At 46.4% G+C, this 27,730-nt stretch overlaps 1 protein-coding gene across 1 annotated transcript in view; it reads left to right on the top strand.

Moving 5' to 3' along the window:
- The window catches only part of LOC137367180 (dynein axonemal heavy chain 8-like), a 2,531,605-nt gene that overhangs the window by 564,730 nt on the left and 1,939,145 nt on the right, over positions 1–27,730 (top strand). The window contains exons 51-55 of the mRNA XM_068028616.1: positions 4,082–4,258; positions 9,596–9,690; positions 11,381–11,572; positions 11,754–11,874; positions 12,198–12,270. Of these exons, the coding sequence (XP_067884717.1) occupies positions 4,082–4,258; positions 9,596–9,690; positions 11,381–11,572; positions 11,754–11,874; positions 12,198–12,270 (658 nt within the window). The remainder of the gene's footprint in view (positions 1–4,081; positions 4,259–9,595; positions 9,691–11,380; positions 11,573–11,753; positions 11,875–12,197; positions 12,271–27,730) is intronic.

The raw sequence follows: 27,730 nt of genomic DNA, 5'->3' as shown, positions 1-27,730 counted from the left end.
TCAACCTAGTGAAGCTACAACACAAGACTACTTGCATGTCAAACCGCGTAAGCAGCATGCGATAGACAGAGCTAAGCGATCCCATAACCAACGGATCAGATCTAAGCTCTGCAGTCCTGTCACATCTAGCCATGAATGGTGGTGGACAATTAAACAACTAACTGGAGGAGGTGGCTCCACAAATATTCCCATCCTCAATGTTGGGGCAGCCCAGCACATCAGTGCAAAAGAAAAGGCTGAAGCATTTGCAACAATCTTCAGCGACAAGTGCCGAGTTGATGATCCATCTCGGCCTTCTCCTGAGGTCCCCAGCATCACAGTTGCCAGACTTCAGCCAATTCAATTCACTCCATGTGATATTAAGAAACGACTGAAGGCACTGGATACTGCAAAGGCTATGGGCCCTGACAATATTCCGGCAATCGTACTGAAGACCTGTGCTCCAGTACTTGCCGTGCCCCTAACCAAGCTGTTCCAGTACATCTACAACACTGGCATCTACCCGGCAATGTGGAATATTGCCCAGGTATGTCCTGTACACAAAAAGCAGGACAAGTCCAACCAGGCCAATTACTGCCCCATCAGTCCACTCATAGTCATCAATAAAGTGATGGAAGGTTTCATCGACAATGCTATCAAGTGGCAGTTGCTTCGCAATAACCTGCTCAGTGACACTCAGTTTGGATTCCGCCAGGGCCACTCAGCTCCTGACCTAATTACAGCCTTGGTTCAAACATGGACAAAAGAGCTGAACTCAAGAGGTGAGGTGAGAGTTACTGCCCTTGACATCAAGGCAGCATTTGACCAAGGAGCCCTAGCAAAATTGAAGTCAATGGGAATCAGGGGGAAAATTCTCCACTGGTTGGAGTCATACCTATCACAAAGGAAGATGGTTGTGGTTATTGGAGGTCAATCATCTCAGCACCAGGACATCACTGCAGGAGTTCCTCAGGGTAGTGTCCTAGGCCCAACGATCTTCAGCTGCTTCATCAATGACCTTCCTTCAATCATAAGGTCAGAAGTGGGGATGTTCGCTGATGATTGCACAATGTTCAGCACCATTCGTGACTCCTCAGATACTGAAGCAGTTTGTGTTGAAATGCAGCAAGACCTGGACAATATCCAGGCTTGGGCTGATAAATGGCAAGTAACATTTGCGCCACACAAGTGCCAGTCAATGACCATCTCCAACAAGAGAGAATCTAACCATCTCCCCTTCAAATTCAATGGCTTTACCATTGCTGAATCTCACACTATCAACATCCTGGGGGTTACCATTGACCAGAAGCTGAACTGGAGTAGCCATATAAATACTGTGGCGAAAAGAGCAGGTCAGAGGCTAGGAATCCTGAGGCGAGTAACTCACCTCCTGACCACTCAAAACCTGTCCACCATTTACAAAGCATAAGTCAGGAGTGTGATGGAATACTCGCCACTTGCCTGGATGGGTGCAGCTCCAACAACACTCAAGACGCTCGACACCACTCAGGGAAAAGCAGCATGCTTGATTGGCACCCCATTCACAAACATTCACTCCCTCCACCACCAACACACAGTGGAAGCAGTGTGTATCATGTACAAGATGCACTTCAGCAACGCACCAAGGCTCCTTAGTTAGCACCTTCCAAACCTGTGACCTCTACCAACTAGGACAAGGGCAGCAAATGCCTGGGAACACCACCTCCAAGTTACCCTCCAAGGCACACACCATCCTGACTTGGAACTATATCGCCGTTCCTTCACTGTCGCCGGGTCAAAGTCCTGGAACTTCCTTCGTAACAGCACAGTTGGTGTCCCTACTTCAAATGGACTGCAGTGGTTCAAGAAGGGAGCTCACCACCACCTTCTCAAGGGCAATTAGGGATGGGCAATAAATGCTGTCCTAGCTAGCGACGCCCACATCCCATGAATGAATTAAAGAAGGCAGAGAGTAGGAATAAACAGGTCATTCTTCAATTGGCAGGCTTTAACTAGTGGGATCAATGCTTGGACCCCAACTGTTCACAATATTTATCAATGATTTGGATGTGGGGACAAAATGTAATATTTCCCAGTTTGCGGATGACACAAAACTCGGTGGGAATGTGTGTTGTGAGGAGGATGCAAAGCGGCTTCAAGGGGATTTAGACAGACTTAGTGAGTGGGCAAGAATGTGACAGATTTAATATAATGTGGAAAAATGTTAAGTTACCCACTTTGGCAGGGGGAATAGATGTGCAGAGTATTTCTTAAATGGTAAGAGATTAGAAAGTATAGATGTTCAAAGGGACCTGGGTGTCCTTGTCAATAAGCCACTGAAATCTAACATGCAGGTGCAGCAAGCAATTAAGAAGGCTAATGGTATGTTAGCCTTTATCGCAAGAGGATTTGAGTACTGGAGTAGCAAAATCTTGCTTCAATTTTATAGAACCTTGGTTAGACCGCACCGGAAGTGCTGTGTGCAGTTTTGGTCCCCTTACCTTAGGAAGGATATTGTTGCCAGAGAGGGAGTGCAACGAAGGTTCACCAGACTTGTTCCCGGGATGGCGGGGCTTTTCTATGAAGAGAGACTGGGGAAACTGAGCCTGTAATCTCTAGAATTTCGAAGAATGAGAGGTGATCTTAATGAAACTTACAAAATACTTAAAGGGATAGACAGTATAGATGCAGCTAAGATGTTTCCCCTGGTTGGGGAGTCTAGAATCAGGGGACACAATTCCAAAATAAGGGGGGAACTACTTAGGACCGAGATGAGGATAAATCTCTTTACTCGGAGGGTTGTGAATCTTTGGAATTCTCTATGTCAGAGGGCTGTGGAAGCTCAGTCATTGAGTATGTTTAAAGCAGAGATTGACAGATTTCTAAATACCAATGACATCAGGGGATATGAGGATTGTGTTGGAAAAAGGCATTGAAGTGGAAGATCAGCCATGATCGTATTGAATGCCAGGGCAGTCTCGATGGGCTGAATCGCCTGCTCCTGCTCCTATGCTCCTCTGTTCCTATCCCTTTAATTTTGATAACTGACTTCATGTGGGGGACGTCATCAAAAGCCTCCTGAAAATCCATGTATACTACATCCACCAATTTAGCAATTCTGTTCGTAACATCTTCAAAATATTCCAATAGGAAACATGATTTCCCATTCATAAATCCATGTTGTCTGTGCCCAATCAGATCATTATTATCCAATTGTCCATTTATCACATCCTTTAGAATAGATTCTAGCATTTTCCCTAATACTGCTAAAAGGTCTGCACTTCCTTCTTTACTCTCTCCCTCCCTTCTTGAATACTGAGACATTTGCTACCTTGCAATCTGCAGGAACCATTCCAGAATCTATGGAGTTTTGGAAGATGGTCACCAATGCATCCATTATCTCCATAGCTAACTCTTTCAACACTCCGAGATGTAGAATCAGGTCTTGGGGGACTTATCAACCATCAGCCCCATTAATTTCTCCAATACAACCTTCTTACTGATACTAATTTCCTTCAAAGGCCTTGGAGAGTATTAGAGATTTACTAGAATAGTACTAGGGTTGAGGGACTTCAGTTTTGTTAAGGTACCAGAGAAGCTGGGATTGTTCTCCTGACATCAGAGAAAGTTAAGGGAGATTTGATAGCGGTGTTCAAAATCATGAATGGTTTTGATAGAGTAAACAAGAAGAAAGCATTTCCAGTGGCAGACATTTCAGGGTGTATTTCAGAATACTCAGAAGTATATTCCTACTACAAAGAAAAATTCTGAAGGGAGAACATCCCATTCGTGGTTAACTAAAGAAGTTAAGGAAAGCATCAGATGTAAGGAAAAAGCATATAATTGCGCAAAGATGAGTAGCAGGTCAGATGATCGGTCAGAATATAAAGAGCAGCAGAGAATGACGAAAAAGTTAATCAGGAGAAAGACATTAGAGTATGAGAGGAAGCTTGCTAGAAATGTAAAAACAGATAGCATGAGTTTCTACAGGTATTTAAAAAGGAAAAGAGTAAGTAAAGTGAGTGTTGATCCTCTAGAGAGTGAGAATGGAAAGTTAATAGTAGATAATAAGGGAATGGTGGATGAAATGGACAAATATTTTATTTTTGTCTTCACTTTGGAGGATAAAAACATTCTAGTAATAGCTGTAAATCAGGAGGTGGAAGGAAGAGAGGAACTTGGTGAAATTACAATCACCAGGGCAACAGTATTGAGCAAACTGATGGAGCGGCGGACTGACGAGTCCCCGGGTCCTGATAAGCTTCATCCTCGGGTCTTAAAAGTGGTGCCTAATGAGGTGGTAGATGCGTTGGTGTTAATTTTTCAAAATTCGCTGCATTCTGGCAAGGTTCAATCAGACTGGAAAGTAGCAAATATAACCCGTCTATTCAAAAGTGAGGGAGACAGAAAACAGGTAACTGTAGACTATATAGCTTGATGTCTGTTGTGGGGAAGGTGTTAGAATCGACCATTAAGGAGGCTGTAGCTGGGCACTTAGAAAAACTCAAGGTAATTGGGAATAGTCAGCATGGCTTGTGAAAGGGAAGCCAATTTATTGGAGTTCTTTGAAGGAGTAGCATGCGCTGTGGATAAAGGGGAGCCCTTTGATGTACTGTATTTGGATTTCCAGATTTGACAAGGTCCCACATAATAGGTTATTGTACAAAATAGGAGCTCATGATGTAGGGGGTAACATATCAGCATGGATAGAAGATTGGCTGGCTGGCAGAAAACAGAGAGTATGCATAAATGGGTCCTTTTCTGATTGGCAGGATGTGACGAGTGGAGTTCCAGGGGACTGTGCTGGGGCTTCAACTTTTTACAGTTTATCTCAATGACTTGGATGAGGGGAACCATGGCATGGTAGCTAAATTTGCAGATGACACAAAGATTGGTAGGAAAGTATGTTGTGAAGAGGACATAAGGAGGTTGCAGACCGATATAGATAGGTTGAGTAGGCAAAATTCTGGCAGATGGAGTATAATGTGGAAAAATGTGAAGCTGTTCCTTTTGGCAGGAAGAGTAAAAAAGCAGAGTATTACTTAAACAGAGAACAACTGCAGAATTCCGAGGTGCAGAGGGATCTAGGTGTTCTAGTGCACGAGTCAAAAAAATTAGTATGCAAGTCATAAAAAAGACTGATGGAATGCTATCCTTTATTATGAGAGGAATTGAAAATAAAAGTAAGGATGTGATGCTTCAGTTATATAGTTTAGTTTAGTTTAGAGATACAGCACTGAAACAGGCCCTTCGGCCCAGCGACCCATTTATACTAATCCTACACTAATCCCATATTCCTACCACATCCCCACCTGTCCCTCTATTTCCCTACCACCTACCTATACTCGGGGCAATTGCTAATGGCCAATTTACCTATCAACCTGCAAGTCTTTTGGCTTGTGGGAGGAAACCGGAGCACCCAGAGAAAACCCACGCAGACACAGGGAGAACTTGCAAACTCCACACAGGCAGTGCCCATAATTGAACCCGGGTCGCTGGAGCTGTGAGGCTCCGGTGCTAACCACTGCGCCACTGTGCCGCATAGGGCATTGGTGAGGCCACATCTCGAATCTGTGTGCAGTTTTGGTCTCCTTATTTAAGGAAGGATGTAAATGCGTTGGAGGCGATTCAGAGGAGGTTTACTAGATTGATACCTGGAATGAGCGGGTTGTCTTATGAGGAAAGGTTGGACAGACTGGGCTTGTTTTCACTGGAGTATAGAAAAGTGAGGGGAGACTGGATTGAAGTATATAAGATCCTGAACGGTCTTGACAAGGTGGATGTGGAAAGGATGTTTCCTGTTGTGGATGAATCCAGAACTAGGGGGCACTGTTTTAAAATTAGGGTTCACCCTTTTAGGATAGAGATGAGGAGAATGTTTTTCTCTCAGAGGGTTGTGCGACTTTGGAACTCTCTGCCTCAGAAGGTGGTGGAGGTGGGGTCATTGAATATTTTTAAGACGGAGGTAGATAGTTTCTTGTTAGGCATGGGAATCAGAGGTTATCGGGGTAGATGGGAGTGTGGAATTCGAGACACAAACAGATCAGCCGTGATCTTATTGAATGGCGAAGCAGGCTCGATAGGCCGAATAGCCTACTTCTGCACCTAATTCATATGCATGTATGTTCGTATGCAATGGCTTTACTTCCTGTCCCTGCATTGCCACTTCTGGCTTTGTCCATGAATCTATCCTTGGCTCCCTCCTATTTCTCATCTACATGCTTCTCCTTGGTGTCTCATCAGGTTCCATGTGTATACTGATGAATGGGAACAGTTTCTCCCTATTTATTCTTTCCAGAGGCCTCAAATCACCTCTCAGCCTTCTCTTCTTCAAGGAAAACAGTCCCAATTTCTCCAATCTATCTTCATAATCGAAGTTCCTCATCCCTGGAATCTTTTCTACACCCTTTCTAACACCTTCACATTTTTCCTAAAGAGCGGTGCCCCGAACTGGATGCAGTACTCAAACTGAGGCCATACTCGTGTCTTATACAAGTTCAACATAACCTCCTTGCTCTTGTGCGCTATGCCCCTATTAATAAATGCTTTATTAATTGCTCTCTTAACCTATCCTGCAACCTTTAATGACTTGTGCACATATACACCCAGGTCCCTCTGCTCCTGCGCTCCCTTTAGAGTTGTACCCTTTATTTTATATTATCTCTCCATGTTCTTCCTACCAAAATGCATCATTTCACATTTCTCCGCATTGAACTTCATCTGCCACCGGTCCACCCATTTCAGCAACTCTTCAATGTCCTTTTGAAGTTCGACACTGTCCTCCTCATAGTTCACAATGCTTCCAAGTTTCGTATCATCCACAAACTTTAAAATTGTGTCCTAACACCAAGGTCTAGGTCATTAATATATATCAGGAAAACCAAGGGTTCCAACACTAACCCCTGCTGAACTCCACTACAAGCCTTCCTCCAGCCCAAAAAATATCAATTCACCATTACTCTTTGTTTTTTGTCATTTGGACAATTCTGTATCTATTTTGCCACTGTCCAATTTATTCCATGAGCGATAACTTTGCTCACAAGTCTGTTGTGTGGCACTGTGTCAAACGCCTTTTGAAAGTCCATGTACACCACATCAACAGCACTGCCTTCTATGTTACCTCCTCAACAAACACCAGCAAGTTAGTTAAACATGATTTTCCCTTAAGCCCATGCTGGCTTTCTTTAATTAACCTGCATTTGTCCATGTGACTATTAATTTTGTCTCAAATTATTCTTTCTAGACGTTTCCCCACCACGAAGTTAAACTAACTGGCCTGTAGTTGCTGTGCTCATCTTCACACCATTTTTTGAACAAGGGTGTAATGTTTGCAATTCTACAGTCCTCTAGCACCATCCCCGAATCTAAGGAAGCCTGAAAAATTATGACCAGTGCCTCTAATTTCCACTCTCACTTCCCTCAGCATCCTTGGATGCATCTCATCTGGTCCTGGTGTCTTGTCCACTTTACGTGCAGATAGCCTATTCAATACCTCTTCCGTATCAATTTTAAACCCTTCCAGTGTGTGAATTGCCTCCTCTTTCACTATTGCCTGGGTTGCATCTTCTTCCTTGGTAAAGACAGATTTTTAAAAATTCATTCTTGGGATGTGGGCGTCGCTGGCCAAGCCAGCATTTATTGCCCATCCCTAATTGCACTTGAGAAGGTGGCAGTGAGCTGCCAACTGAGTGGCTTGCTAGGCCATTTCAGAGGGCATGTAAGAGTCAACCACATTGCTGTGGGTCTGGAGTCACATGTAGGCCAGACCAGGTAAGGACAGCAGATTTCCTTCCCTAAAGGACATTAGTGAACCAGATGGGTTTTTACAACAATTGACAACGGTTTCATGGCCATCATTAGACTAGCTTTTTAATTCCAGATTTTATTGTTTGAATTCAAATTCCACCTTCTGCTGTGGTGGGATTTGAACCCATGTCCCCAGAGCATTACCCTGGGTTTCTGGGTTACTAGTCCAGTGACAATGCCAAAGACTTGCAGGTTGATAGGTAAATTGGCCATTATATATAAAATTGCCCCTAGTATAGGTAGGTGGTAGGGAAATATAGGGACAGATGGGGATGCGGTAGGAATATGGAATTAGTGTAGGATTAGTATTAATGGGTGGTTGATGGTCGGCACAGACTCGGTGGGCCGAAGGGCCTGTTTCAGTGCTGTATCACGAAACTAAACTAAACAATACCACTACGCTACTGCCTCCCTTTGGATGCAAAGTATTCATTTAATACCTCAGCTATGCCCTTTGCCTCCATGCGCAAATCCACTTGTTGGTTCCTAATCGGCCCTACTCCTCCTTTTACCACCCTTTTACTATTTACACGTCTACAGAAAACTTAGGGATTCCCTTTTACGTTAGCTGCCAGTCTCTTTTCATACTTTCTCTTTGCTTCTCTTATTTGCTTTTTCACTTCTCCTCTGAATCTTATATATTCAACCTTGTTTTCAATAGTATTTTCTACCTGACATCTGTCATAAGCATTCTTTTTCTTCTTTATCTTCATCTCTACCTCTTTTGTCATCCAGGGAGCTCTGGATTTGTTTACCCTACCTTTCCCCTTCAAGGGAATGTACCTTGACTCTGCCCAAACTATCTCTCCTTTGAAGGTAGCCCATTGTTCAGCGACTGTTTTTCCTGCAAATCTTTAACTCCATTTTTTTCATCCCAGATCTGTTCTTACCCCATTGAAGTTGGCTTTCCCCCAGTTAATTATTGTTACTCTGGATTGTTCTTTGTCTTTTTACATAGTCAGCCTAAACCTTATGATACAATGACCATTGTCCCCTAAACGTTATCCTACTGACACTTGAGCCACTTGGCCCACCTCATTCCCAAGAACCAGGTCTAGCAGTGCCTCTTTTCTTGTTGGACTAGAAACATACTGCTGTCGAAAATTTTCCTGAACACACTCCAGGAGCTCTTGCCCGTCACTGCCCTTTACACTACTACCAGTCGATGTTTGGATCATTCAAGTCCCCCATTATCACTATGCTATAATTCTAGAATTTTTGCACCTCTCTGTAATTTCCTTGCAAGTTTGTTCCTCTGCATCCCTCCGACTAATTGGTGGCCTATAGACAACATCGAGCAATGTAACTGCACATTTTTTGTTCCTTAGCTCTGGTCAAGTAGATTCTGTCCTTGACCCCTCTGGGACATCCTTTTTCTCCAGCACTGCAAGGCACAAAACCCCAAAAAGAAAAATCAGTCAACCGTGGCAAACAAAGGTTAAAGGAAAAGCTGTCAGAAATCATAGTTAACCTGAGGTTTGGGAGGATTTTAGAATACAGCAAAAGAGGACCAAGAAATTGATAAAGAAAGGGAGAATAGCATATGAATATGAACTAGCAGAAAACATAAAAACGGACTGTAAAATCTTCTATAGGTTGTAAAAAGTAAACATTTTGCTAAGACAAATGTGGGACCATTACATGGAGACCCAGGAGAATTTATAATGGGGAATAGAGAAGGTAAATGATTACTTTTTGTCCGTCTTCACTGAGAAAGATACAAGAAATCTCCCAGAATTTGAGATCCAAGGGATTGGGGAGAATATAAAAGCATTGGGGAGAATATGTTCTTTTCTTATTACTCTGAGTGCATTTCCTGTTGCTTCGGCAGAACTCTAGGCAGGATGCTCATCCCCCTGCTCAGATTCTCTTGGTCTGGATTTTGGAGCCCGTGAAGTCCCTGCTAAAACTGCCCCAGCTGCACATGTGAAGGGGTGAACACTGCCATTGGGACAGGGGCAACATATCAATCTCCAACTGAGGTGGTGGGAGAGTTGGTAAGGGGTCAGAAGTGGAAGCACTTTGAGCAGAGTCCTCACTTCTGTGTGCTCTTTCCTCTCATGGCCCACCGTACTTCCTTGCTAGCCAGAAATCGGGGAACACTTTGCTGCCTTTGAATGAAAAAAAAATGAAAGACTTGTGTTTTTAATGTCTTTCACGATCTCAGGATGTTCCAAACCGCTTTCCAGCCAAGAACTTTTAAACTGTAGTTACTGTTGTAGGAAATGCAGCAACAAATTTGTGCACAGCAAAGTCCCACAAACAGCATTGTGATAACGATGAAGTAATCTGTTTTATGTTGTTCATTGAGGGGGAAATGTTGGCCAGGATACCAGGGATAGATTCCCTGCTCTTCTTTGAAATTGTGGCATGGGATCTTTTACATCCGGCTGATGGAACCTCTGTTTTATGCTATTCCAAAAGACAGCACCCCCTCGGTTCTGCACTGGAATGGCAGCCTAGAATTTTGTGCTCGAGCTGAATTTTCATGCCCCGACGGGGATGGGCATGGAGGCGGGCGGGCGGGAAAATTCATGCTGCCGGCTGTTGTGCCCAGTTCCCCAGGTCCATTCCGCCACCGGGCCATTTTCTGGGAGGTTGGATGGGGTTTGAGTGGCAGCAGGGCTACGGGCCCATAAGCAGTCTTCAGGTCCCCGGAGGCATCGGGGTACAATGTAGCTGCTTGGGTTTGGCCTCCCGGAAGCAGGCTTGGGGGCTACTGCTGCAGGCAGGCTTAGAGACTCTCCCCGCATGCCGTCATGGGGAGGGCTCTTGCTGGTGGCCCGGCTGCTAAGGAGATTTTTTTACTTTAAAGTTAATTAAGTTGGAGAGAGGGCTCATCTGTCTTGGGGCGCCCTCTCCCTCACTTACCTGAAAAGGCAGCCTGCTGCTGCTTCAGTGCTGGAAGGGCTCCACTTGGCCCTCCAGCTTCGAGAGACACCTGCCATCCTTAATTGGATAGAGGGCCCACCTTCAGGCCACTCTTTGGCCAATTTAGGGAAAATCTCAGCCAGGTGACTGTTCCCCAAACAGTGCAGGCTTCTGACTCCCCACTTGACCATGATAGCAGGGTCCTGATTCCTGTGGGGAAAGTCCTGTCCCAAGTCTTTGAAGTATGACTTGAACTTACAATCTTGTGGATCAAAGGCGAGTATTACCAAGTGAGCCACAGAATAGCCAAGGCTATTTCCTCCATCCAGCTTAAGGTAGCAGACTTGAGTGTGCAGGCTGTTGCTCAGGACCAGCATGCGGGCTGTTGCCTGCCGTGTCTAATGCTTCATGCAGCTGGCCACTCTTTCCGTGGATGTAGACATCAGCGTGACGTCCTGAGACATCATGCACTCATGATAGAGGTGGACTCCATTCTCTCTGCAATTGTGCACAGTGCCTCTGGGAAGGCTGACAGAATCTCAGACATTTTCCGCTGCTGTTCCAGAACCATCCTTTTTGTTGATGTCTCCTGAGGCTCAGCATCTGGCTCTAGTTGAGTAGAGCTTGAAGGGTTCTGCGCGCTCCAATAGGGACTCTCCACTATTGTACCTGTCTCCACCACCTGCTCCTGCTCACTTGTGATGAACTCTTCTCCATATGACAATCCAACTACTTGTCTCGGTAGCCCCAATGAGGTGTACATATCTGAACTGGTGAAGGGTGTACATAATTTGTGTGACTGGGCTTCCTCAGATTGCGTGACCCCCCACCCACCCCCACCAACATCTGAGGAATCTTCATCCTCCTCTGGCAGCAGCTGCTCAGGGACATCTGTGGGACCTGTAAGAGATGAAAGACATGAATTAGAACTGACAAGGTGAGAGGTTCCAAGTCATCATTGTGCGGATCATCATGTTTCAGTGGCTGATGACATAAATCAACATGAGTGTTGTACGCCATGTGGCTGTGTAATATTTAGTTTTGTCCTAAGGAAGCAGGTTGATCCCAATCTCTACATTGCCAATGGCCAAGCATGCAAACACTTGGCTTATCTCCAGTGCTTCCTCCTCCCCTGCTTTCAAGGTGGCTATGAATGGAAAGCCACACCCTGTTAGCTGCCTCTTCCTGATCTTCTGTGCTGTTTTCTCCTGCGCAGAGGGAAAGAAGAGACGTATGAATGTGAGCTGTGGAATGTTTTGAGAGAATGGATGGACAACCATTTTTTTATTCATTTCAAAGGATATGGGTGTCGGAGGCATGGCCAGCATTTGTTTCCCATCCCTAATTGCCCTTGAGAAGGGGCTGGTGAGCTGCCTTCTTGAACTGCTGCAGTCCATCTAGTGCGGGTGCACCCACAGTGCTCTGAGGGAGGGAGTTCCAGGATTTTGATTCAACGACAGTGAAAGAGTGGCGATATATTTCAAAGTCAGGATGATGTGTGGCTTGTAGGGGAGCTTGCAGATGATGGTGTTCCCACGCATCTGCTGCCCTTGTCCTTCTAGGTAGAAGAAGTCGTGGTTTTGGAAGGTGCTGTCGAAGGTGGTGTGCTGAGCGCTGCAGTGCATTTTGTATATGGTACACACTGCTGTCACTGTACATTGGTGGCGAAGGGAGTGAATGCTTAAGATGGCGTTTGGGATGACAACTAAGTGGGCTGCTTTGTCCTGGATGGTGTCGAGCTTCTTGTGTGTTGTTTTAGCCGCACTCATCCAGGCAAGTGGGGATTATTCCGTCACACTCCTGACTTGTGCCTTGTTGGTAGTGAACAGGCTTTGGGGAGTCAGGAATTGAGTTACTTGCCACAGAATTTCCAGCCTTTGACCTGCTCTTGTAGTCACAGTATTTATATGGCTGCTTCAGTTCAGTTTCTGGTCAATGGTAACTCCGAGCATGTTGATGATGGGGGATTCAGCAATGGCAATGCCATTGAATGTCAAGGGGAGATGATTGGATTCTCTCTTGTTGGAGATCGTCATTGCCTGGTACTTGTATGGCGTGAATTTTACTTGCCCAAGCCTGAATGTTGTTTAGGTCTTGCTGCATATAGACATGGACTGCTTCAGTATCTGAGGAGTTGCAAATGGTACTGAACATCATAGAATCATCAGTGAACATCCTCACTTCTGACCTTATGATGGAGAGAAGTTCATTGATGAAGCAGCTGAGGATGGTTAGGCCTAGGATTCTACCCTGAGGAACTCCTGCAGTGAGATCCTGGGACTGAGATGATTGGCCTCCAACCACCACAACCGTTTTCTTTCGTGCTAGGTATGACTCCAACCAGTGGAGAGTTTTCCCCCGGTTCCCATTGACTTCAATTTGGCTAGAGCTCCTTGATGCCGCACTCAAGGGCAAACACTCTCATTCACATCTTGAGTTCAGCTTTTTTGTCCATGTTTGGACCAAGGCTGTAATGAGATCAGTGGCCGAATGACCCTGGCATAACTCAAATTGGGCAGCAGTGAGCAGGTTGCTGCTGTTTAATTGGCACTTGATAGCACTGTTAACGACAACTTACATCATTTTGCTGACAACCGAGAGTAGACTGATGAGGTAATAATTGACCAGATTGGATTTGTCCTGCTTTTTGTGGGCAAGTCATACTTGGGCAATTTTCCACATTGTCGGGTAGATGCCAGTGTTGTAAGAGGGTCGCTCTATTTAGAGATACAGCTCTGAAACAGGCCCTTCGGCCCACCGAGTCTGTGCCGACCAAGAACCACCCATTTATACTAACCCGACAGTAATCCCATATTCCCTACCACCTACTTACACTAGGGGTAATTTACAATGCCAAATTTACCTATCACCTGCAAGTCTTTGGCTGTGGGAGGAAACTGGAGCACCCGACGAAAACCCACGCAGTCACGGGGAGAACTTGCAAACTCCGCACAGGCAGTACCCAGAATTGAACCCAGGTCCCTGGAGCTGTGAGGCTGCGGTGCTAACCACTGCATTATATTGTATAACATTACAATAAGATGAGGGTGAAAGTCAATGATGGCTGCTCAGCTTGGAATGTGAAGAGGTGCCTCGTAAAAGAGAGAGAGCGAGAGAGAGAGAGAAAGAGCGATAGATTCACCTGCAAGGTGTCCTGGTCTAAGGAGTGATGTGCATGAGAAGGCTGTGGAAGGCACAGTGAGGGTTTTAAACTTGAATGTGAACCTTTCCTGCCTTGATCAGGTCACTGAACATCTTCTGACACTTGATCCAGGAGCAAGGCATCACACTCTTGTTGCTGACTTTATCCAACCATGCCTGCTTGTTCTCTGTGGCTACCTTTCTCCACCTCTCTGCAGACCTTTACAGCCCACCACAAGAGTCCAGGGATGCATCTGAGAACCATGGTCCAGCCTTTGCATGTTGACCTCCATTTGTTCAGCGAAGTCAGATGCAGATACCGTGGCTGAGTTGAAAAGCAACTGACAAGTGCACTGCTGAATCTTCTGGGTGGCCAAAAGTGCTGCCAGCCTCCGTCGTTGCAAGTAGGTCAGAAGATTAAAATGCAGCCCACTGTCCAACTGAGGCCTAACATGTGACTTTAGGGTTTCACCTAAAATCCTTGCTTTTGTACTCTTCTTCTGCTAGCAAAGCCAAGAAACACATATAATCTTTAACAGCCTTCTCAATTTGTCTTGCCACCTTCAGCGATTTGTGTACATACACCCCCAGGTCGCATATTCGTTTATGAGATGTGGACATTGCTGGCAATGCCAGCATTTTTTTGTCCGTCCCTAATTGCACTTGGGAAAGTGCTGGTTAATTGTCTTCTTGAACATCTACAGTCCTTGTGCTGTAAGTACATCCACATTGCAATTAGGGAGGGAATTCCAATATTTTGACCCAGCGACAGTGAAGGAACGGAGATATAGTTCCAAGTCAGGATGATATGTGACTTGGAGGGAACTTGCAGGTGGTTGTGTTCCCATGCATCTACTGCCCATTCTGGGTGGTAGAGAACATAGGTTTGGAAGGTGCTGTTGAAGGACTCTTGGCAAGTTGCTGCAATGCATTTGTAGATGGTACACACTGCTGCCACTGTGTGCCAGTGGTAAAGGGAGTGAATATTTAAGATGATAGATGGGGTGCCAATCGAGCAGGCTGCTTTGTCTTGGAGAATTTTGAGCTTCTTGAGTACTGTTGGAGCTTAGGTTTGCACTGGAGTGCTGACTTGGGTTGTATTAGAGTGCTATAGTGGAAGTTTGGTGAGTGAGGAAGTTCGGTGAAGAGGGAGCGAGGAGCTCCTTTCATTTCCTACCTATCCTCAGTGAGGGAAGCCGAGAGCTTCCAAAGAACACAGCTGACTGGTGAGTAAGTCCTGGTGGGTATTTTTCATAGTAGATTGAATTGTAAGTCATTGATTTAGCAAGACTTAATTGTTTTTTTAATTATAATCTTCTACAGTTTTAAATTTAAAGGGTTTAGTCATGGCAGCAGAGCTTGAAGCCGTGGTCTGCTCCTCTTGCTGCATGTGGGAATCTGGAAACATTTCCAGTCCCCGGGACCAGCATGTGTGCAGGAAGTGTGTCCAGCTGCACCTCCTGGAAGCTCGGGTTTCAGAGCTGGAAGGGCGCCTGGAAACACCTTGGAGCATCCGCGAGTCTGAGAGCATTCTGGATAGCACGTATAGAGAGGTGGTCATACCGCAGCTGAAGGGACTTGAGGAAGGAAGGGAATGGGTGACCAACAGGCAGTCCAAGAGAAACAGGCAGGTAATTCAGGAGTCCCCTGGGGTCCGGCTTGCAAATCGGTATCATTTTGGAGGCTGATGAGGCTGGTTCCTCCAGGGAGTGCGGACAGAGCCAAGCTTCTGGCACCGCAAGCAGCATGTCTGCACAGGAAGGGGGAAAGAGAGGAAGAGCAATAGTAACAGGGGATTCTATAGTCAGGGGAACAGATAGGCGCTACTGTGGCCGTCAACGTGACTCCAGGATGGTGTGTTGCATCCCTGGTGCCAGGGTCCAGGATGTCACTGAACGGCTGCAGGGCATCCTGAAGGGGGAGGGTGATAAGGCAGAGGTCATGATACATGTTGGTACCAATGACATAGGTAGAAAGAGGGATGAGGTCTTGCATCAAGAATTCAGGGAGTTAGGCAGTAGACTGCAAAGCAGGACCTCTCGGGTTGTAATCTCTGGATTACTCCCAGTGCCATGTGCGAGCGAGTATAGAAATAGGAGAATAGCACAGATGAATGCGTGGTTTAAGAGTTGGTGCAGGAGGGAGGGTTTTAGATTCCTGGACCACTGGGACCATTTCTGGGGAAGGTGGGACCTGTACAAGCGGGACGGTCTGCATCTGAACCAGAGGGGGACTAACATCCTTGCTGGCGGGTTTGCTCGTGCTGTTGGGAGGAGTTTAAACTAATTTGGCTGGGGCAGGGGACGCAGACTCCTAGCAGAATAGGGACACAGCTAAGCACAGGAGAGCTAACAAGTCAGAGGAAATACAGCGGAAGTAAGTTTCAAGGGAGTAAGACCAGGATGGAAGGCCTCTACTTTAATGCCAGGAGTATTGCAGGTAAAACGGATGAGTTAAGGGCAATGATTGACACGTGGAATTGTGATATAGTAGCCATCACGGAGACATGGTTGAGGGAGGGGCAGGATTGGCAGCTCAATATCCTTGGATATAGAATCTTCAGGCGAGACAGAGGAGGGAGTAAAAGAGGAGGGGGCATTGCAATATGAGTTAAGGAGTCAGTTACTGCTGTCAGGAGAGATGATATCTTGGAGGGGGCATCAAATGAAGCTTTATGGGTAGTGTTTAGGAATAAAGAAGGGACAGCCACATTGCTAGGTGTTTGTTATAAACCCCCAGCTAGTCAGCGGGAAATTGAGGAGCATCTATGTGCACAATTTGCAGAGGTGTGTAAAAATAATAGGGTAATTATATTAGGTGATTTCAACTTTCCCAACATTAATTGGGATAGTCATTATGTTAAGGGCTTAGATGGAGTGGAGTTCTTAAAATGTACTTTTTAGCTCAAAATGTAGAGGATCCAACAAGGGAGGGTGCAGTGCTGGACCTAATTCTGGGGAATGACAGGTGGTGGATGTGTTGGTGGGAGAGCATTTTGGTGATAGCGACCATAACATGGTACAGTTTAAACTTGTTATGGCGAAAGAAATAGACACTTTGCAAAAAATGATTTTGGATTGGGGGAGAGCGAATTTTAGTAAAATAAGGCACGATCTGGCCAAGGTAGACCGGAAAGAGTTACTTGTCGGGAAATCTACAGAAGAGCAGTGGGGGCATTCAAAAAGGAAATGGGGAGGGTACAGGTCCAACATGTTCCCTCTAGGGTAATAGGTAGGAGCAACAAGCCCAGAGAACCATGGATGACCAGAAACATTCAGGCTACGATGAGAAGGAAAAGAGAGGCTTTCAGCAAATACAAGGAGAGCAAATCAATGGAAGCATTAGTGGAGTACAGAAAGTGTCGGATGGAGCTAAAGAAAGCAATTAGGAGTGCAAAGAGGGGATATGAGAAAGCTCCGGCTGGTAAAAGCAGGGAAAATCCCAAGATATTCCATAAGTATATCAATGGGAAGAGGATAACCAGGGAAAGAGTAGGACCCATGAGGGACCAAGGGGGAAATTTGTGGGTGGAGCCGGATACATTGGTAGGGTGTTGAATGAATACTTCGGATCTGTCTTCATACAAGAGATTGAGGATGTAGATACGGAACTTAGATACTGTGAGGTTCCTGAGCAAATTGTCATAGGGAGTGACAAGGTATTGGAGGTTTTGGAAGGCTTAAAAGTGGACAAATCTCCAGGTCCGGACGATTTGTGTCCCAGGATGCTGTGGGAGGCGAGGGTGGAGATTGCAGGGGCTCTGACCCTAATTTTTAATTCCTCTCTGGCCACGGGGAAGGTGCCAGAGAACTGGAGAACAGCTAATGTGGTCCCACTATTTAAGAAAGGTTGTAGAGATAAGCCAGGGAACTACAGACCAGTGCGTCTTACGTCAGTGGTAGGGAAACTATTGGAGAAAATTCTGAAGGAGAGAATCTATCACCACTTGGAGAGGGAAAATTTGATTCGGAATAGTCAGCATGGCTTTGTCAGAGGGAGGTCATGCCAAACAACTTTGATTGAATTTTTGAGCATGTGACCATGAGGGTAGATGAGGGTAATGCAATTGATGTAGTTTACATGGATTTCAGCAAAGACTTTGTCGAGGTCCCACATGGGAGACTTATCAAGAAAGCAAATGCATATGGGATACAAGGTAACTTGATAAGATGGATTCAAAATTGGCTTCTCTGTCGGAGACAGAGAGTGATGACAGATGGCTGTTTTAGTGACTGGAAGCCAGTGTCCAGTGGCGTACCACAGGGATCTGTGCTGGGTTCCCTATTGTTTGTCATTTATATAAACGAGATAGATGACTATGTGGAGGGTAGGATAAGTAAGTTCGCGGATGACACAAAGATTGGCTGAGTGGTTAACAGTGAGGTGGAGTGTCTTAGGTTACAGGAAGATATAGACGGGATGGTCAAATGGGCAGAAAAGTGGCAGATGGAATTTAACCCTGAAAAGTGTGAGGTGATACACCTTGGAAGGATTAACGTGACACGGAAGTATTCAATGAATGGCCTGACACTGGGAAGTTCCGAGGAACAAAGGGACCTTGGCGTGTTTGTCCATAGATCTCTGAAGACAGAAGGGCAGGTTAATAGGGTGGTGAAAAAGGCATATGGGACACTTGCCTTTATCAATCGAGGCATAGATTACAAAAGCAGGGAGGTCATGTTGGAGTTGTACAGAACTTTGGTAAGGCCACAGCTGGAGTACTGTGTGCAATTCTGGTCGCCACATTATAGGAAGGATGTGATTGCATTGAAGGGGGTGCAGAAGCGATTCACCAGGATGTTGCCTGGGATGGAACATTTAAGTTATGAAGAGAGGTTGGATAGACTTGGGTTGTTTTCGCTGGAGCAGAGAAGACTGAGGGGTGACCTGATCGAGGCGCACAAGATTATGAGGGGCATGGACAGGGTGGATAGGGAGCAGCTGTTCCCCTTAGTTGAAGGGTCAGTTACGAGGGTCACAAGATTAAGGTGAGGGACGGGTGGTTTAAGGGGGATTTGAGGAAGAACTTTTTTACCCAGAGGGTGGTGACGGTCTGGAATGCCCTGCCTGGGAGGGTGGTAGATGCGGGTTGCCTCACATCCTTTAAAAAGTACCTGGATGAGCACTTGGCACGTCATAACATTCAAGGCTATGGGCCATGTGCTGGCAATTGGGATTAGCTAGACAGGTCAGGTGTTTTAATGCATCGGTGCAGACTCGATGGGCCGAAGGGCCTCTTCTGCACTGTATTATTCTGTGATTCTGTGATTCTGCACCACCAAGGCAAGTGGAGAATATTCCATCACATTTCTGACTTGTGCTTTGTGGATGGTTTGGGCTTTGGGCAGTCAGAGCGAGTTATTCCCTGTAGAATTCTCAGCCTCTGACCTTCTTTTGTATCCACAGTACTTGTATAGCTAGTCCAGTTAATCAGCCAATGATAATCACCAAGATATTGATGTTGGGGAATACAGCAATGGTAATGCCACTGAATTTCAAGGGAGATGGTTAAGTTCTCTCTTGTTGGAGATGGTCATTGCCTAGCACCTGTGTTGTTGCACACCATTTAAAATGGAACCATTTAGTTCATTTGCTTGCATTGGTCAGTGATTGTGTCCCCTGATTTAGATTTGAGGGGGGGCAATCTTCTTGACGGTTGGCCCAAAAGCTCTCTGAATGCCATCAAACATCCCTCTGATATTTCCTGTGTCAGAGGCCAGCTGAATATGACTGCATAGGTGTTGCCGTTGGGTGGAACACTACCTCGAACTATACTCCAGGGAAAATGTTGTCACTGAGACTGCCCTCAATGCAACCCTGTCTCTGCCCATCATGGATGAGCTGGATGTACAGCCAACAAAATCGGAACTCAGTGATGCCAGTGATTCACAAGACAGCGGAAAAGCCCCTGGGAAGGTCGGCATTACCCCTGAAATCATCAAGAGTGCCAAGCCTGCTATACTTTCAGCACTGCACGAACTGCTTTGCCTGTGCTGGGATGAGGGAGCAGTACCACAGGATATGCGGGATGCCAATATCATCACCCTCTATAAGAACAAGGGTGACCGCAGTGACTGCAACAACGACTGTGGAATCTCCCTGCTCAGCATAGTGGGGAAAGTCTTCGCTCGTGTCGCTTTAAACAGGCTCCAGAAGCTGGCTGAGCATGTCTATCCTGAGGCACAGTGTGGCTTTCGAGCAAAGAGATCCACCATTGACATGCTGTTCTCCCTTCGCCAGCTACAGGAGAAATGCCGTGAACAACAGATGACCCTCTACGTTGCTTTCATTGATCTCACCAAAGCCTTTGACCTTGTCAGCAGAAGTGGTCTCTTCAGACTACTAGAAAAGATTGGATGCCCACCAAAGCTACTAAGTATCATCACCTCATTCCATGACAATATGAGAGGCACAATTCAGCATAGCGGCGCCTCATCAGATCCCTTTCCAATCATGAAACAGGGCTGTGTTCTCGCACCTACATTGTTTGGGATCTTCTTCTCCCTGCTGCACTCACATGCATTCAAGTCCTCAGAAGAAGGAATTTTCCTCCACACAAGGTGTCAGGTTGTTCAACCTTGCCCGTCTAAAAGCGAAGACCAAAGTACGGAAAGTCCTCATCAGGGAACTCCTCTTTGCTGACGATGCTGCTTTAACATCTCACACTGAAGAGTGTCTGCAGAGACTCATCAACAGGTTTGCGGCTGCCTGCAATGAATTTGGCCTAACCATCAGCCTCAAGAAAATGAACATCATGGGACAGGATGTCAGAAATGCCCTATCTATCAATATCGGCGACCACACACTGGAGGTGGTTCAAGAGTTCACCTACCTAGGCTCAACTATCACCAGTAACCTGTCTCTCGATGCAGAATTAAACAAGCGCATGGGAAAGGCTTCCTCTGCTATGTCCAGACTGGCCAAGAGAGTGTGGGAAAATGGCGCACTGACACAGTACACAAAAGTCCAAGGGTATCAAGCCTGTGTCCTCAGTACCTTGCTCTACGGCAGCGAGGCCTGGACAACGTATGTCAGCCAAGAGCGACGTCTCAATTCATTCCATCTTCGCTGCCTCCGGAGAATCTTTGGCATCAGGTGGCAGGACCGTATCCCCAACACAGAAGTCCTCGAGGCGGCCAACATCCCCAGCATATACACCCTACTAAGCCAGCGGCGCCTGAGATGGCTTGGCCATGTGAGCCGCATGGAAGATGGCAGGATCCCCAAAGACACATTGTACAGCGAGCTCGTCACTGGTACCAGACCCACCGGCCGTCCATGGCTCTGCTTTAAAGACATCTGCAAACGCGACATGAAGTCCTGTGACATTGATCACAAGTCGTGGGAGTCAGTTGCCAGCGATCGCCAGAGCTGGCGGGCAACCATAAAGGCGGGGCTAAAGCGTGGCGAGTCAAAGAGACTTAGCAGTTGGCGGGAAAAAAGACAGAAGCGCAAGGGGAGAGCCAACTGTGTAACAGCCATGACATCCAATTTTATCTGCAGCACCTGTGGAAGAGTCTGTCACTCGAGAATTGGCCTTTATAGCCACTCCAGGCGCTACTGCACAAACCACTGACCACCTCTCTCGAGACAAGGAGGCCAAAGAAGAAAGAAGATTTAGTTCATTGTGCCTCTGCTTATTCTTTCCACCAAAATAAGCCATTTCACACCTCGATGCATTAAATTTCATCTGCCATGTATTTGCCTGTTTCACCAATCTGTCTTTCTTTGTCCTGCTGGAGTGTTACAATCCCTCTCACTGTTTGTTACATTTCTGATTTTTGTATCATTTGCGAACTTTGAAATTATGCCCTGTATACCCAAGTCCATGTCATTCATGTAGATCAAAAAAGTGCAGGGGTCCAAATACTGATCCCTAGAGAACACCACTGTCTACTTCCCTCCAGTCTGAAAAACAATCATTCACCACTCTCTGCTTTCTGTCCCTGAGCAAAATTTGTTTCCATGCTACCATTGTCCTTTTAATTCCATGGGCGTTAATTTTGCTGACAAGTCTATTTTGGATCTATGCTTGTATTTTGTCATGAGAAAAATCCAGTTCTCTGATTTGATTACCAAATATCTGTGTTGAGACATGGGTATCACATGGGCAGACTCGGAGGGCGGAGTTCCAGAGCGGTAAGTATAAAAAACTTAACTCGGGGATTCTCGGAGCTGACTCGGAGGGCGGAGTTCCAGAGAGGTAAGTATAAAAACTGACCTCGGGGATTCTCGGAGCAGACTCGGAGGGCGGAGTTCCGGTGCGGTAAGTATAAAAAACTTACCTCAGGGATTCTCGGAGCAGACTCGGAGGGCGGAGTTCCAGACCGGTAAGTATAAAAAACGTACCTCGGGGATTCTCGGAGCAGACTCAGAGGGCGGAGTTCCAGAGCGGTAAGTATAAAAAACGTACCTCGGGGATTCTCGGAGCAGACTCAGAGGGCGGAGTTCCAGAGCGGTAAGTAACCTCGGGTGGAAAAAAAAAACTGAAAATGTGACGTCACAGGAAAGCTGTGACCTGAATGGCTGGTAGGGAATCTGTACCGAATTTGAAAATGAAACTGATAAAAATTGATTAAAACACTAATTAACTAATTAATAAGTAGAGTAACTAAACCAGAGGGAGGAGATTACTGTATTGAGACAGCATTTAATATTTATTGTAGAAATATAGCACTAGGGACCACATAGTGAAGTGTTTCATAATTTAGTAAGGATTTAGTAAGTATTTATTTTATATCAATTAACTAATTAGTGATAGAAATGTCAGTTAGAGGGGTGAAGTGCTTCACCTGTGAGATGTGGGAGGTCCGTGACGCTTCCAGCGTTCTGGGCGACTACATCTGCAGGAAGTGTACCCAGTTGCAGCTCCTCACAGACCGCATGGATCGGTTGGAGCAGCAACTGGATGCACTTAGGAGCATGCAGGTGGCGGAAAGCGTCAGAGACAAGAGTTTTAGAGAAGTGGTTGCACCCAAAGTGCAGGCAGATAGATGGGTGACCGCTAGAAGGGGCAGGCAGTCAGTGCAGGAATCCCCTGTGGCTATCCCCCTCTCTAACAAGTATACCGTTTGGATACTGTTGGGGGGGATGGCCTATCAGGGGAAAACAGCAGCAACCAGAGCAGTGGCACCACGGCTGGCACTGTTGTTCAGCAGGGAGGAACAAAGCGCAGAAGAGTAATAGTTATAGGGGACTCTATAGTCAGGGGCACAGATAGGCGCTTCTGTGGACGTGAAAGGGACTCCAGGAAGGTATGTTGCCTCCCTGGTGCCAGGGTCAAGGATGTCTCTGAACGGACAGAGGGCATTCTGAAGGTCGAGGGTGAACAGCCAGAGGTTGTGGTACACATCGATACCAATGACATAGGCAGGAAGAGTGATGAGGTCCTGCAGGGGGAGTTTAGGGAGTTAGGTAGTAAGTTAAAAGACAGGACCTCCAGGGTTGTAATCTCTGGATTACTCCCTGTGCCACGTGCCAGTGAGGCAGAAATAGGAAGATAGTGCAGCTAAACACGTGGCTGAGCAGCTGGTGTAGAAGAGAGGGTTTCAGATATCTGGACCATTGGGCTCTCTTCAGGGACAGATGGGATCTGTACAAGACGGACGGGTTGCATCTAAACTGGAAGGGCACTAATATCCTGGCTGCAAGGTTTGCTAGCGTCACTCGGGAGGGTTTAAACTCGTGTGGCAGGGGGGTGGGAACCAGAGCAGTAGGACAGCTAGTGAAGTAAATGAGGAGGACATAGTAAATAAGGCCAGTCGGACTAAGAGGAAGAGCAGGCAGGGAGATGTTGCTGAGCACAGCGGGACTGGTGGTCTGAAGTGCATTTGTTTCAATGCGAGAAATATAACAGGTAAGGCAGATGAACTTCGAGCTTGGATTAGTACTTGGAAATATGATGTTGTTGCGATTACAGAGACTTGATTGAGGGAAGGGCAGGATTGGCAGCTAAATGTTCCAGGCTTTAGAAGCTTCAGGCGGGATAGAGGGGGATGTAAAAGGGGTGGGGGAGTTGCATTACTGGTTAAGGCGAATATCACAGCTGTACTGCGGGAGGACACCTCGGAGGGGTCATGCAGCGAGGCAATATGGGTGGAGCTCAGGAATAGGAAAGGTGCAGTCACGATGTTGGGGGTTTACTGCAGGCCTCCCAACAGCCAGCGGGAGGTAGAGGAGCAGATATGTAGACAGATTTTGGAAAGATGTAAAGGTAACAGGGTTGTAGTGGTGGGTGATTTTAACTTCCCCGATATTGACTGGGACTCACTTAGTGCTAGGGGCTTGGATGGGGCAGAATTTGTGAGGAGCATCCAGGAGGGCTTCTTGAAACAGTATGTAGATAGTCCAACTAGGGATGGGGCCATTCTGGACCTGGTATTGGGGAATGAGCCCGGCCAGGTGGTTGAAGTTTCAGTGGGGGAGCATTTCGGGAGCAGTGACCATAATTCCATAAGTTTTAAGGTACTTGTGGATAAGGATAAGAGTAGTCCTCGGGTGAAGGTGCTAAATTGGGGGAAGGCTAATTATAACAATATTAGGCAGGAACTGAAGAATTTAGATTGGGGGCGGCTGTTTGAGAGTAAATCAACATCTGACATGTGGGAGTCTTTCAAACGTCAGCTGATTAGAATCCAGGACCAGCATGTTCCTGTGAGGAAGACAGACAAGTTTGATAAGTTTCGGGAAGCTAGGAAAGCACGGGATATTGTGAGCCTAGTCAAAAAGAAAAAGGAAGCATTCGTAAGGGCTGGAAGGCTGGGAACAGATGAAGCCCTTGAGGAATATAAAGACAATAGGAAGGAACTTAAGCAAGGAGTCACGAGGGCTAAAAGGGGTCATGAAAAGTCATTGGCAAACAGGATTAAGGAAAATCTCAAGGTTTTTTATACATATATAAAGAGCAAGAGGGTAACCAGGGAAAGGGTTGGCCCACTCAAGGACAGAGATGGGAATCTATGCGTGGAGCCAGAGGAAATGGGCGAGGTGCTAAATGAGTACTTTGCATCAGTATTCACCAAAGAGAAGGACTTGGTAGATGATGAGCCTAGGGAAAGGAGTGCAGATAGTCTCAGTCATCTCATTATCAAAAAGGAGGAGGTGTTGGGTGTCTTGCAAAGCATTAAGGTAGATAAGTCCCCAGGGCCTGATGGGATCTACCCTAGAATACTGGGGGAGGCAAGGGAAGAAATTGCTGGGGCCTTGACAGAAATCTTTGCATCCTCATTGGCTACAGGTGAGGTCCCAGAGGACTGGAGAATAGCCAATGTTGTTTCTTTGTTTAAGAAGGGTGGCAAGTATAATCCAGGAAATTATAGGCCGGTGAGCCTTACGTCAGTGGTAGGGAAACTATTAGAGAGGATTCTTCGGGACAGGATTTACTCCCATTTGGAAACAAACAAACTTATTAGCGAGAGGTCGTGTCTTACTAATTTGATTGACTTTTTTGAGGAAGTGACGAAGATGATTGATGAGGGAAGGGCGGTGGATGTTGTCTATATGGACTTTAGTAAAGCCTTTGACAAGGTCCCGCATGGCAGACTGGTGCAAAAGGTGAAGTCACACGGGATCAGAGGTGAGCTGGCAAGATGGATACAGAACTGGCTCAGTCACAGAAGACAGAGGGTAGCAGTGGAAGGGTATTTTTCAGAATGGAGGGCTGTGACGAGTGGTGATCCGCAGGGATCAGTGCTGGGACCTTTGCTGTTTGTAGTATATTTAAATGATTTGGAGGAAAATGTAGCTGGTCTGATTCGTAAGTTTGCGGACGACACAAAGGTTGGTGGAGTTGCAGATAATGATGAGGATTGTCAGAGGATACAGCAGGATATAGATCGGTTGGAGACTTGGGCGGAGAAATGGCAGATGGAGTTTAATCCGGACAAATGTGAGGTAATGCATTTTGGAAGGTCTAATGCAGGTGGGAGGGATACAGTAAATAGCAGAACCCTTAGGAGTATTGACAGGCAGAGAGATCTGGGCGTACAGGTCCACAGGTCACACTGAAAGTGGCAACGCAGGTGGATAAGGTAGTCAAGAAGGCATACAGCATGCTTGCCTTCATCGGTCGGGGCATAGAGTATAAAAATTGGCACGTCATGTTGCAGGTGTACAGAACCTTAGTTAGGCCACGCTTAGAATATTGCATGCAATTCTGGTCGCCACACTGCCAGAAGGACGTGGAGTCTTTGGAGAGTGTACAGAAGAGGTTTACCAGGATGTTGCCTGGTCTGGAGGGCATTAGCTATGAGGAGAGGTTGGAAAAACTCGGATTGTTCTCACTGGAACGACGAGGGTGGAGGGGCGACATGATGGAGGTTTACAAAGTTATGAGCGGCATTGACAGAGTGGATAGTCAGAAGCTTTTTCCCAGGGTGGAAGAGTCAGTTACTCAGGGACATAGGTTTAAGGTGCGAGGGGCAAAGTTTAGAGGGGATGTGCGAGGCAAGTTCTTTGCACAGAGGGTGGTGAGTGCCTGGAACTTGCTGCCAGGGGAGGTGGTGGAAGCAGATACGATAGCGACGTTTAAGAGACATCTTGACAAATATATGAATAGGAAGGTAATAGAGGGATATGGGCCCCGGAAGTGCTGAAGGTGTTAGTTTCGGCAGGCATCAAGATCGGCGCAGGCTTGGAGGGCTGAATGGCCTGATCCTGTGCTGTACTGTTCTTTGTTCTTCTTTTTTCTTTATTCGATTGGGAGATGTGGGCATTGCTGGCCATGCCAGCATTTATTGCCCTTCTGTAATTTCCCTTGGGAAGGGCACCAGAGTTTTCCCCCTGATTCCCATTGACTCCAGTTTTGCTAGGGCTCCTTAATGCCATACTCGGTCAAATGCTGCCTTGATGTCAAGGGCAGTCAGTCTCTCCTCACTTCTGGTGTTCTTTTGTCAATGTTTGAACCAAGGCTGTAATGATGTCAGGAGCTGAGTGGCCCCGGCGGAACCCAAACTGAGCGTCAGTGAACAGGTTATCACTGAGCAAGTGCCGCTTGATAGCACTGTTGCTGACCCCTTCCATCACTTTACTGATGATCGAGAGTAGACTAATAGGGCGGTAATTGATTGGGTCGGATTTGTCCTGCTTTTTGTGTCCAGGACCTACTTGGGCAATTTTCCACATAGCTGAGTAGAAGACAATTTTGTAGCTGTACTGGAACTGCTTGGCTCAGGGCGCGGCTCGTTCTGGAGCACACGTCTTCAGTACTATTGCTGGAATGTTGTCAGGGCCCATAGCTTTTGCAGTATCCAGTACCTTCAGCTGTTTCTTGATATCATGTGGAGTGAATCGAATTGGCTGAAGAATGGCATCTGTGATGCTGAGGATCTCAAGAGGAGGCCGAGATGAGTCATCACCTCGGCACTTCGGACTGAAGATTGTTGCAAATGCTTCAGCCTTATGTTTTGCACTAATGTGCTGGGCTCCCCCATCATTGAGGATGCTTGTGTTTTTGGAGCCTCCTCCTCCTGTCAGTTGTTTAATTATCCACCACCATTCCCGACTCGATGTGGCAGGACTGCAGAGCTTAGATCTGATCCGTTGGTGTGGGATCACTTCGCCATGTCTATTGCATGTTGCTTCCGCTGTTTGGCATGCAAGTAGTCCTGTGTTGTAGCTTCACCAGGCTGACACTTCATGTTTAGGTATGCCTGGTGCTGCTCCTGGAATTCCCTCTTGCAATCTTCATTGAACCAGGGTTGGTCACCCGGCTTGATAGTAATGGTAGAGTGGAGCATATGACGAGCCAGAAGGTTATAGATTGTGGTTTAATACAATTCTGCTGCTGCTGATGGCCCACAGCACCTCACGGACGCTGAGTTTTGAGTTGCTAGATCTGTTCGAAATCTATCCCTTTTAGCATGGTGGTGGTGCCACACAACATGATGGTGGGTACCTTCAGTGTGAAGACGAGACTTAGTCTTCACAAGGACTCCTACCAATACTGTCATGGACA

Source organism: Heterodontus francisci, chromosome 3 (assembly GCF_036365525.1).
Source record: "Heterodontus francisci isolate sHetFra1 chromosome 3, sHetFra1.hap1, whole genome shotgun sequence".
Classification (NCBI taxonomy): domain Eukaryota; kingdom Metazoa; phylum Chordata; class Chondrichthyes; order Heterodontiformes; family Heterodontidae; genus Heterodontus; species Heterodontus francisci.
The sequence above is the reverse complement of the archived record's forward strand: the minus strand, read 5'-3'. Positions and strand labels throughout refer to the sequence as shown.